The following is a 12998-nucleotide window of genomic DNA, read 5'->3' as shown; positions in this document are numbered from 1 at the left end:
GCTAAGGATTAGAGCTCACGTGACTTCCTCTAAGCAGCAATGGCGGCTGCTAGACGAAGGTGTTTCCCAAAATATATGACACGACGAGGAAAAGATGTCATATGAAACCCGCATTCTTCTCGTAATCACGTGCATTAATCAGAAGAATTTGAAACGTTCTTTGAGTAAATGTAAGTGTCACCGATGTTATGAGTAGCAAATGGAGGCTCTGAGTAAACGGCAGTTGCGTCACTAACCCCCACAAATGTCATATTTATGATTGCTAATTTTGGTCTACTCGACGTTATTTTTTTATTACGATGCCGATTCTATGTCATATGTCACGCGCCTAAACCACTGATTAAAGCAAGTACAGCAATCTTAGCAGTATCACGAGGAAAGTGTCATTTACAAAATATCTCAATATAACCAAAGATTGAAATTATGCATTTCATAATATGCCATGATAATTACAGTTATAGTATTACCATTTCACTACTCACAGCAACTTTCTGCGTGACTGACAAAGACTTCTATAACTAGTTTTGTAAATAAATGTTAGTATTAATAGCCTATCACCAGCATGAAGATGTAGAATATCTAAATCAGAAACAAACCTACTGCTTTCAAAGATACAGATGACACTACGGTTGCAATCAAGTTTATACATGTGCATGGCTGACAACCTGTATCATGAAGTTCATGGTAAACTCTGCTCGAATACTTATTCAGCCTAAAGGATATAAATGGTTGGATATCTTGATTGTTTTTGTAGGACAAAACTTTGAATGCATGACACGTTTTATGGATAACAACTTCCTTTTTTATTCTTTACAACACCCTCTGATTGATTTGTGCTTTTCACTGATCTTTAAAAATATGCTGGCCCCATATCTTTTTCTCTATATCTTTATTCATATAATATGTATATTTCATCTGCATGTCATGAATTGATGTTAAGTGGCTCAAAAAGACATTTACAATATAGTACATATCATGATACTCTTGAGTGAAATTGTCGGAAGTATCATGAATTTGTTTCACCATATGAACATAGAACACCAAAAATTTGATATCATAAAGCTCAAATGTTGACCAATTATTAGCTTATTTAATACCCATAGAAACATGTCTGGGATGTGTCATTAAACAACTTGTAAACATGATCATTAAAAAAAGTATATTAAATGTTCCATATTGAAAAGGACTGAAGAATAATTTCTGATAATAATGACATACATGTATATGTGACTGTGCATATTGAAGTCATTTCAGAATCAGATTTGTGATAACTGTGGCTAAACACCTATCAGTAAATGCAATATAACTTCCAACAGGAACAATAAAATCAATAGGTTATTAATTTGTTTTCTTTTCAGCGATGAGTATCATTTAACAATGGCCACCATTGAGAAGCTCATCAAGGCCTTTGAGGGCCTGAAAGTCTTTCAGCCTGGTGGCCTGGGCACCGAAGAAACAACTAAGTAAGTTTTGTCATTAACATTCTTTAAATGACTGAACTGACTCCATATTAATCTGGAAATGCAGTTACAAGACACAGACACTTTAGTTTGAAATGAGAGTGAAACTATTCCACAATCATGGGTGATTATTATCTACTGATAGGAATTTTAGTAATGCTTGTTTATATGTAATTTTTTAAATGTCTTTATTTGGTAGGAGATGATTAATTTGGGTCATTTTGCCTGCAATGGGTTTAGTATTATCAGTTTGTTGTATTATGTTTCATGTGAATTTTCAATTTTAACCACTTTAATATTTCCTCACAGAAAAAAAGACCAGCCACCAAGCAAGAAAGACAAGATGGTCAACTGCAACATTGTAGCTGATTGTATATGTGCTCCCAATATGAGGTAAAACCGATATGTTACCTTTCTTCAAACTAAAACTAAATGCTTATTAACAAAGAAAAATAATGATATACCTGGCTGACATTAATGTGTTCACTGGTTACTATGGTTACATAGGGTTTGTACAGGAAAGACACACGTCATACAGCTCTCTAGTCCCCATATCTTGTGTTGAGGACAAGTAAAAATCCAACAATTGTAGTCCTCTGTTACTACTACACCTTGTTCAGCTTGACCTGATCAAGTGAATACTAATGCATTGCGTGACCGTGTCACAACTGGTGGGGTCTATTATTGTGAAGGGGGTGCACCTTTGTCAGTTGTTTGTCAACATGTCCGAACATATCGCCGTTTGACATCTCAGTGTCGAAAAATCGTCAGCAGTGTCCTAGCTTTATTTACAAAAGTGTTGTTTTCCGGGGCATGTTCTGTAACGAATCCATGTATGCGTGCTTCGCACAAATGCAACATCAATAACATTCTCTGCTCCCCTATTTGATGAAGTTAACTCGACCTGCCGTTTGTGCCATTTGACCTCCTGGGTCATGCATATGTATAGTAGCTCAGGTCAAGCTGAACAAGTTGTAGCATTAAGGGGCGGTGGGGTAGCCTTGTGGCTAGTGTTCGCTCAGCACGCCGAAGATCTCATCCCCACATGAGTACAAATCCTACATTTTTTGTCTAGATCAAGTGGAACTAACTACATACACAGAACTGCAGAAGTGTGGTTTACTGAAGTCAAATTTCTAAGACTCATCTGACTGCCAAAATAGGCTACATATATTTGCATCATAATTATTTATTGAAGACAATTTATCAGTCTCTAGAATGCATATTGTGTAGTTTCTAAACATGGGATTATGTATTTATCTTAAAATAAGTTGTTAACAATTTCATTTCATAGATTATTCATAGGGAAAGTAAATACTGTCAGTGACGTTTGCTGGAGTATTGAGTATAATAAGCTGTTCTTACTGTGTCAGGTCTATTGCGGACTTCCCCAAGTTCCTGGGCATAGCAATGGAAGCATTCCTAACCCTGTGTGATGATCAGGAGTCTGATATACGAATGGTGGCAGATGAGTGCTTAAATCGGACAATAAAGGTATGTGCAAGTAACTGATGGCTTGTATGGCAGGTGTTACGAGAGTGTGTTTTTTGTAATTTGTAATAACATTGGTTAGGTGATAATAATTATGAGTCACGATGTTTTGAGTGTTGGTTGTGGGTCACATTTCAAGTCATATATGTTCAGTGGCAACAGTATTTTAGTGGCACGCCTTTATGATAGCGCTCCAGAGTTACCTCCCTTGACCGGATGTTTATGTATTGACATCGCCATGTCGTATGTTCAACATGTTTCGGGAAAGATCTAAGTGGTTAATGATACAGCCATGCTCTGCTGGAAAGTTCGAGAATCTGTGTCAGTATATATAAGGGCTGGCTGTTGTGTTGTGTGACACGCAAGGACTGACACACGGACTAACATACGGAATTACATGGATCTTTCACTGGAGTTGCCCATCGTTGTTTGCCTTCGTCACATCGCCATCGTCTGACCTTGACACTTTGTGCCTGACTGCTTTCATTTGTAAACAAGCTCCATTTATGATATCTGATCTCACTGTGATTACCAAGACTCTGGCCGCCGTGATGTTGCTGGAATATTGCTGAAAGCGGCGTAAAACCAAACTCAGACAGTCAGTCAGACCAAGACTCTGGTGAGTTAATATTTTATATATGTGACCCATAACTTTAGATTTGTGACTCAATTGCATTGTATTAGAAATCTGTATTGTGATTCATTGTAGCTTGCTCATTGTTTGCTCAATATATTATTGAATATTTTAGACTTGTCTGTGTTATATTTTGCTGGTTCAAAGGGGATTCTTAAACCTTTTTGTCACGGCAATTATTTAACCGTAACACAGGTTTAAGGCAGATGTGTTATGGTAATGATAATACAGTGTTATTTATATTGTGGTACACTGTCACTTCTTTCAAATAAAGGGACAGTGGGGTAGACTAGTGGTTAAAGCGTTCGCTCATCACGCCAACGACCCAGGTTCAGTTCCCCACATGGTCGCAGCGTAAAACCACGCGCACGCACGCACACACACACCCAAATAGCTTCTGTTCAATACCAATAAATTGCAGATAAATGATTACTGGTATTCAAACATGTATTTTTAAACTTATCTTATCTAATGGTATGCACTTCTCTCTCTTGATTCGACACTGAGTGGAACGATGTAAACTTTTTTCCCTTGGCCTCTCTTGTCCATCCGCCCAAGCACTCCATGCTACCCTCATTATAAGACAGCTTCCTAGTTGTCATGCAAAGCATGCGGCATGCACCACTAGCTCCCCATGTGACTATCTCCGAATCATCATTCTCTTTCTTGTCGCACTTGAGTGTGAACGTATTTTGCTTTGCTCAATGTTTTCAACTTAGTCTACAACATGGGGAAAGCTGACCAACCCAAAAAAAGAGGATAAAATGCTCCCAGTGTAATAAAGTGTTCTCTGCGAGTGGTCCACATGCGTATTGTGTTGTCTGTATGGGACAGTGTAAATGGGACTCTCATTGCGATAAATGCAAGGATCTTACCTTCGAGGCATTTGGTGACTACACTCGGGCTTACGCTCGTCGTGTTGCTGACAGAGCTCGTTATGCCGCTTCACTTGACGAACCCAGTCCCTCCAAGAAAGGAAAGTTTTAGCGTCCTACTTTGTCTGCTCGGCGGTCACAGTCCCCTCCCTCGAATGAAGAGGATTTCATGAGAGCGTCGTCAGATTCTTACTTATCGGAAGACCTTCGGAATTTGTTGGGCTCTGAACATTCCAGCCCGAGTCCTTCGTCTTCGACCACGTCCCGGGTAGTGGTTGTCGAGACTGCTTCCACCCCTCAGGATATCTCTACACAGCGGGACCTTCGAACTACGCTCTCTGTGTCTCGTTCTCCGGACCAATTATCTCGGGCAGCCTGGCTTATCTGTTTCGGACAAGAATCAGCTGATCTCTACGCCTGACTGCGCAGAGTCTCGTCGTTCATCCAGTAGTGAGAGGAACCAATCTACCTCGCCTCAACGTCTGTCAGTGGTTACTTTGCCATCTCCTTCCCATTCGGCGAAAAGAAGTGTTTCTTGCGTCCAGCTATCTCGATCTTCTGCTTCACTGAAGCCTGCCAGATCGAATCACAGTTCGCCGGATCACGCTTCGCCTGTCCGCTCCCCGACACCTCGACTTTCGCCGGACTGTCCACCTTCCCCAGAATTAGACTGGCTCTCTATGAAACAGCTTTCGCCGAACCGGTCTTCATCGAAACACCAGTCTAAGTTTCAGCATTCTCCGGATCGATCATCTGCTAAACAGACTTCACCTAATCGTACACGTCGAAACAACGTTCGCTGAAACGGAAGACTTCACCGAGACGGCATGTGGTGAATTGACTTTCACCGAAACGGCCTTCTTTCAAGCGGTATCCAACGGAATGCCTCTCTCCGGATCATCTGAGTACTTCCCCGAACTCTGTTGGATCCTACAGTCACGTCTCCTCAGCATGAATGCGGCTTTCACCGAGTCATCTGGATCAATCTCCTATTATTATTCGGATTTGTGCACCGGATAGACCTGGTAGATCTACTTCACCGCCGAGATGCCACTCTTCGATTCGTTCGCATTCAAATAGCACACACCTCCCTCTGCTTCGTGAGATCGTTTTTTCGCTCCAGGTCACCTCCTCGGACTTCGTTTTCTCGTCATCATGGGACTTCCGGTTCTGCGTACTCGACCCGTCAACCTAGATCTCCTACACGGTTGACTTCTGCCTATCGTTCAAGATCCAGGGATCGCCGTTATCGTTGCAATATCTCCCCCCCTCGCTCCCGTTCTCCTCAGCGGGTCTCCATTTGTGCATCCTCTCCTGGTTCTTCCCCCTCCAGACACAGATATGGTTCTACGGATCGTCGATCTAATCAACGGGGTTCCGAGCTTCGATCTCAGTGTGCTAAGACTTCTGACGGGACTCCTGCCTCCTTGCGTCTCTCTACTCGGAATGTACCAGATTCCTGGACTCCTGCGAAGGAAACTACCCCTCCCCCAGATCTGGCTGCGATGTTAAGTGCTCTTACTACTGCTTGGAACTAACAACAGGCTGCTCTCTCTACGGGGAATGCTCCTCCACTCAGACCATCTGTTACAGCACCTAGTCCTGGTGTTCCACCTGATCCTACGTCTCCAGCACATTTGGTTGTGGATTCCCCAGAGGGAAATTTGGATTTTGTCGATGAACCTCAAGATTTTTCCTTATCCTGACTCATGCTTATTTGCTTTCTCTTCCTTCCATGCGAATGGTAGTGGAACACTTAGAATCCCTTGTAGTTCCTTGAAGAGGACGTAAAAGTTCTCTCACCCACGAGTTGCCTCCCTTTTCCCGCGCAAACAGTCATGTGACCTGCCATGCTTGTCACTCTCTCCTTTATCGCCCAAGCGGATGGTTGGGCGATCACTGGAGACCCGTATATGGCACCATATCCTTTAATATTTAGATCCTGTATTCAAAATGAAGTTGTGTATGTTTTTGGTTATATTTAGTTTTCATGGTATGCCAAAATTCAGTGGCTGAGTCTTCTCCCCAAATGCCCGTCATGCATTAATCCATGTTCTTCCAGCTTTCGTTGCAGATACTGTATTAAATTATCAGATTTGCAATTTAATTATTTATCTTATATCTATAGACGGGTGATAGACCAGGAGAGGAATTCATCTCCAGTCACTGGTGATAATACCGGTAACCGTATGTTGTTAACTACTGCTGAAATTCAGGTGTTTCCCGAGTACGTTACAGGGGCAGTTGTCTGTTACTGGTCGGGACTGAGTCGAGTAAGAGGAGAGGTCTTCATCGTCTGCGGCGCAGAAGAATCGTCTTCATCGAGAACCTCGTTGAAGTCAACTCGTTCCAGTAAGACAACACATCAGAGGTTGTTTAATGAAGACATTGTGCCTCCTGACGAAGCAGACGTATATGCTGACTCTCCGACGCTACTGTCTGTAGTAACAGTAAGATGTACTAGAGTGACGACGCAGTCTACCTCCACGACGACACAATCGTCCCCTGCAACCATGACAGCTGTTCAGCTGTTTGACGACCAGCCTCCACAGACGTCTGTCAACAGAGACATCGCAGAGACATCAACATAGAATCATCGCAGCTGCAAGTAGATGCAGAATACGCCTCAGCGTTCTCGAACGCTTCATCTACTCAGCATTAGTTCCGGTCTACAACGCAGAACTTCGACCCCGATGACTTCATGATGCAGTTTGCAACTCAGATAATGGCGCGGATGGAGCAGAGGTTCGCCCAAGAGAGAGCTGCACGGCAGAACCCTACGATGACAGCCCGGCGAGAACCTGTTCCTGAGACATTCAGCCTCGTCCCACAAGCCTACGGCCGAAGACAACGTCAGCGAACGTAGATGTTCGGCAGACCCAGTCGTCTTGGAAGAAGAAGAGGTTCGGCAAACGTCCCTGAGTCTACAAGAGGTTCAGCGAATGTCCCTGAGTCTACAAGAGACTATGAAGTCACGTCAGCAAACCGACAACAACACAGAGAAATATCAGCAACGCAGACAGCTACAGGGTTCGCCAACCCTCAGATCAACAGGAGGAAGATTCGCGAAAGGAAGGTTTGCGGAAGGAACCTTCACGAAGGGAGCATTCACGAATGCACTATCGAAGACACAGTTCATCAGAGCGAGAATCGACTCATAGAACAGATGAAGAAAGTGAAGGCATCCTTTCGGATTCGGAAGTTACATCCTGGATCGCAAGTGGTCGGGACTTAGCGTCTCCATCCAAAGAGTCGAATGAAGTACTCACGTACAAGATGTTGAATGAGGATTTCGACTCTCTCACGATCCCGCCCATCGAACCGGAGTTCAGATCTGTTAAGGAAGACATCGTACCTTCCGGCGGAGTAGACGTTCACCTAGATTTTAAGACCAACGATTACGTTCACACATACTATTTCATCGTCGAGACGATCTTCCCCTGCAGTTACGACAGCTGCCCAGCTGTTTGATGATCAACCACCGGCAACGCAGACGTCTGTCATCAGGGATGAAGACAACGCCTCAGCGTTCATGAACGCGTACACTGCATGTTATCAAGTTCAGCCCACATCGCAGAACTTTGTCCCAGGTGTGTTAATGAAGCAAGTTACAACAATGTCAGACAACGTTCGAGAAAGCACCAAAGATGAATCTCCATCATGCATGCAGTCGTGAATGCAATGTTCGTAGATGCCAGACTGGCTACGCAAAGTTAACCTGCATGAAGAAGATGTTGTCAACTTTGCACGAATGCAGCTACATTCAGATTTTCCCCATTCGACATCGTGCCTGCACAGTTTACAAGAGATTAAGCGAACATACTGACAGTCGACGCCAGCCTAAGATTGGCATCATCGCAGTTCCTCATCGAGACATCGCATCCGTCCCAAAAGTTATTAGATTAACATTCAATTTGATTTATGTTTCGACTCTAAAATCAACGCCGCGGTGAAGTTATCAACGCTACAGTAACCTATTTGTGTATGACAACACAATTGGGGTGTGCAAGAATATTTTACAATGCTTCATTCAGACCGATTATTACTGACAACCAGCCTTTCTAGTTGAGGACAGAGAACTGTCTCACATGGACACAGCTATTCGTCGCTCCTTACCATCGATCAATTGCATCATCTCTGCGGTGGACGCGGTTGCGGCATCAGTGGAGAACTCTTTCATCGATCCAGATGCTTACATCAGGGGCTGTATGTCCCTTATACTGGATCAATTTCAGATCGTACTTGACCAGTTGTCTCATTTCCTTGGTTATCTCCTGGCAGTTTGACGTCATGCCCCGCTCAATTTGTCTTCATGGGATGACAGGTTTAAGGCTGAACTCTTCCGTCAACCGTGGTCTGCAGAATCTTTGTTTAATGGCATGATTGGGGAAGTTTCGGCGAAGGTGGATCTGGACACTCAATTTCAAGTTTCGGTGGAATTATTGAAACTCCATAAATCTCATCTGCAAGTTTCCATGATACAGAGAAGGCCTCCACGGTTCGTGCCGTCTCATCTGGAACTGCGTCAGGGTTTTCGTGGGCATTCGTCCTGAGCTAGAGGTAGCAGGTCCTCCCGTGGCACTTCTTCCCGACGTCCTCGCACGTCACGCCGAAGACCCGGGTTCGATTCCCCACATGGGTACAGTGTGTTAAGCCCATTTCTGGTGTTCCCCACTGTGATATTGCTGGAATATTGCTAAAAGCGGCGTAAAACTAAACTCACTCACTAGAACAGAACATTTGCGCCGGAGTTTGATGCAGTTCATTCCAACGCACCACTTGTTCGTCGAGTCATCGCTCAAAGGTTGGAGGGCTCACTTTCTTCATCATCAGACAGCCGGGCTGTGGTCGTCCACAAAACGGGACTTGCACATCAACAAACTCGAGTTCTTTGCGGTTTTTCTCACCATTCGACGTTGGGCGACGGAACTTCGGGGGTCCTCCCTGCTGATTCAGACAGACAACTCCACGGTCGTCTGGTACATCAACCATCTCGGTCGACAGGTTCGGCGAACCTTCTTCAGTTGTCGTTTCGGTTCTTCCATCTGATCGACTCCCTCACCATCAGAGTCAGGAATGTCATCACAGATGCGCTGTCCTGCACCGATCGGCCGTCTCCCACGGAGTGGCAATTGAACCCACAGATCTTTCGGGAACTGGTCTTCCTGTTATCAAGGCCCCAAGTCGACCTATTTCCCACGCTGTTTAACCATCTAGCGTGGGATCTCGACGCTCTGGCGATTTCGTGGGAGGGGCTCAACGCTTATGCCTTGCCCCCTCCGGCTCTTCTACCCAGAGTCACCCAGAAACTCTGGGCGACCAGGCAGATTCTACTTCTTTTGGTCGCGCCTTAATGGCCAGTCAGGAATTGCTTTGTCGATCTCGCACAGCTCGCAGACCTAAACCCAGTTCTTCTTCCTGATCGGGATGACCTACTGTTACACCCTCACTCGGATCGGTGTCATGTATCCCTTCGCACCCTGTCTCTGCACGTTTGGCGCATCTGCAGAAGTCCTTAATCGCCAAGGTGCATTCTCAGAGAGTGGCTATGGCCATCACTTTTGCTCATCGGACTTCCACCCGCTCACTTTATGATGAGAAGTGGAAATGTTTTGAGAGATATTGCACGTCCAGAGGCATTACATCTCCCGTTTCTACTTAGCCTCAAATCGTCGCTGAGTTTCTTCAGCATTTGCGGTCATCTAAGAAGCTCAAGGGTTCCACTTTGGCCACTTATCTTGCTGCGATCAACTCGGTCCTGGCTACCACCACAGGCTCTAAGGTCTCGACGGTTCCTGAGCTTCAGTATTTGCTCAGGTCCTTCAAGTTGGCCGATCAGTCTAAGAAGTTTAGACCTCCTGCATGGGATTTATCTGTGGTGCTGCGTCATTTGGCCTCAGCGGACTATGAACCCCTAGCTCAGAAGGACTTTGAGAAGATCTCCTTCAAGACCTTCTTCCTTGTGGCCTTGGCTACAGCTGCTCGGATTTCTGAACTCCATGCTTTGGACGTTAAACAGAGTCCAGTTCGAACGGAAGAAGCATGGCAAAGTCTTCCTCGGTCTCTGTTGGGATTTTGTAGTGAAGATTCAGTTGCCGGGACAACCCGATCGTACTTTTACCATCCCACCGTTGTCCACGATCCTCGGGCCGCATGACAATGAAGACCTGCAGCTTTGCCCTGTTAGGGCTTTGAAGATTTTTCTTGCTCCTTACAAAGATCGCCGCCTTCTCCGCAAGTGCCTCTTCATTCCGTTGTCCTCAACATCCAGGGCGGAAGTGTCTTGCACCACATTATCCTTCTGGATGAGAGCCACCATCCTACGGGCTTTCACCTTCGCTGGGTTACTGGCCCCGACAACTTCCAATCCACATGAGACACAGGCGTTAGCATCTACAATGGCTCTGCAGAGTAACTGCTCTCTCCACGCCATTATGGAAGGATGCTTCTGGTGATCCGACTCGGTCTTCTCCTCGCACTACCTTCGGGACCTCTCAGTCAAGAATGTCCAAGGCCTGTACCAGTTCGGACCCCTTGTTTTCGCACAACAGCTGTTTACGGCCCACCAAAGCAGATAGGGAACGGTCCCAAGCGGTTGCTGCTCTCCTGTATTTTCTTGAATATAAGTATGAACTTGATGTCTGCCTTATGTTTTGATTGCTTATGGGTTAGAACTACTTCACTGAGTTTTATACTAATACACGGAGATACTACCACCTTGGTGGTTGGCCGAATCTGGAGCTCGATTCTGTATCACGATGTGGAAGGGTTCGACATTTCACGTTTCCTGACCTCTACTCCCTGGGAGACGTTGTGCTTAGTAAGCCAAGGAGTTCAGAGGAACTCGTCACAAGCATAGGAGTTGGGCGCTAGTCGTAACAGGCCTCCCTTGTGCATTGCTATCTACAGTTGTTTCCAGTCTACACAGTTCTACTGTTTGCACTGACAAGACACAGGGTATCTGCGTCCACCGTCCGACCGTGGGATAAGTGCATACCGTGAGATAGGATAAGTTTAAAAATTTGGAAATTTTAAATATAAATTGTATATTTATATACTTATCCTATCTCATGCGACGGATTCTTGCCCATCCTCCCCGCTATGCAGATTCTCCAAGATTGATATTCCAGTGGCTCCAAGAATGAGAATGATGATTCAAAGGTAGTCACGTGGGTAGCTAGTGGTGCATGCCGCATGCTTTGCATGACAACTAGGAAGCTGTCTTATAATGAGGGTAGCATGGAGTGCTTGGGCCGGATGGACAAGAGAGGCCAAGGGGGAAAGTTTACATCGTTCCACTCAGTATCGAATCAAGAGAGAGAAGTGCATACCATGAGATAGGATAAGTATATAAATATATGATTTATATTTAAACTTTCCAATTTTAACTACTGATTTACAGATTATTATATTTGTTTATCTGTGTGAAAAACAGGATAAGTGAAATAAAAAAGAAGAATCAAGTTGGGTTTTTTGTGCATCTGTGAAATGTTTGTTGGGTTTTCAGACTCTGTTGGAGACAAACCTTGGTCGTCTGCAGGTGGAGCTGTACAAGGAAATTAAGAAGTGTGGTCCCTCACGTAGTCTTAGGGGAGCACTTTGGAGGTTTGCTGACATGTGCCATTTAATCAGGCCACAGAAGTGCAGGTAGATTGTGTGTTTGGGATCTTATCTGTTATTCAGAGGTTTTCTTATCCAGTCAGTCATAGGCTGCCATGATATACCTTTTATTGTGGTCCTCAGAGGTTTGCCATGATATACCATTTAATCCACGCTCAGTCATAGGGGAGCTGCCATGATATACCATTTAATGTGTTATTACTGCAACCTCTTTGCATTTTCTTCTAGTTGCTCAGACAATCAGCAGAAATATTCCTTAGTTTGCATGGATATTGTTTTGCAGTGTTACTTAACCATGAATACTTAATGTTGTTGTAACAATGGAAAACATGTTCAAATAGAATATTAGCTGAGTTATTATCGTACAGTGAAACCTGCCAACACCAGCACCTGTCTAATCCAGCACACTGTCAAAACCGGCATAAAAGTTTAGTCCAGCCATTTTAGAACAATATTATGATCATTAAAACATTGTCTAATCCGGCACCTCTCTATTCCGTATTCTGGCACAACTTTCCGGTCCCAACAAGCAATTTTAACTGTAATTAACACTCTCTAAACCGGCATGGGTATGAGCAGTCCAATCAAGGTCCCATAATTCAATAAATTCATTCATCCTCTTGGCTGGCTAGATAATCAGGAAGTAGTGATTGCGTGGTGAATCAAACGCTCTAAGCCGGCATGAGCATGAGCAGTCCAATCAAGGTCCCTTAATCCAATACACTCCTCTCGGCAACCTAGACGAGACACTGGCTAACTGTTTTTATTGTCTGTCATCAACATTGTTTTAATTTGTTGCACAATTACAAAAGATCAAAGGCATTATAGAGATAAAGAGATTGACGAGTGTAAATGGCATTGGAAAATGATCGTCACTGTCTAATCCGGCACCCTGTCTAAACCGTCATTATATTTCTG

General features: G+C 44.3%; 1 protein-coding gene across 1 annotated transcript in view; it reads left to right on the top strand.

Moving 5' to 3' along the window:
- The first annotated feature begins 40 nt into the window (after nt 1-40).
- The window catches only part of LOC124253603 (huntingtin-like), a 69842-nt gene continuing 56884 nt past the window's right edge, over nt 41-12998 (top strand). The window contains 5 exon segments of the mRNA XM_046687408.1: nt 41-170; nt 1359-1463; nt 1770-1853; nt 2834-2954; nt 11968-12107. Of these exon segments, the coding sequence (XP_046543364.1) occupies nt 1378-1463; nt 1770-1853; nt 2834-2954; nt 11968-12107 (431 nt within the window). The 5' untranslated portion in view covers nt 41-170; nt 1359-1377.

The sequence above is a fragment of the Haliotis rubra genome, unplaced genomic scaffold (assembly GCF_003918875.1).
Source record: "Haliotis rubra isolate DU_JTF1 unplaced genomic scaffold, ASM391887v1 Scf546, whole genome shotgun sequence".
In the NCBI taxonomy this organism is placed as follows: domain Eukaryota; kingdom Metazoa; phylum Mollusca; class Gastropoda; order Lepetellida; family Haliotidae; genus Haliotis; species Haliotis rubra.
This window is presented reverse-complemented; position numbering and strand designations above follow the sequence as displayed.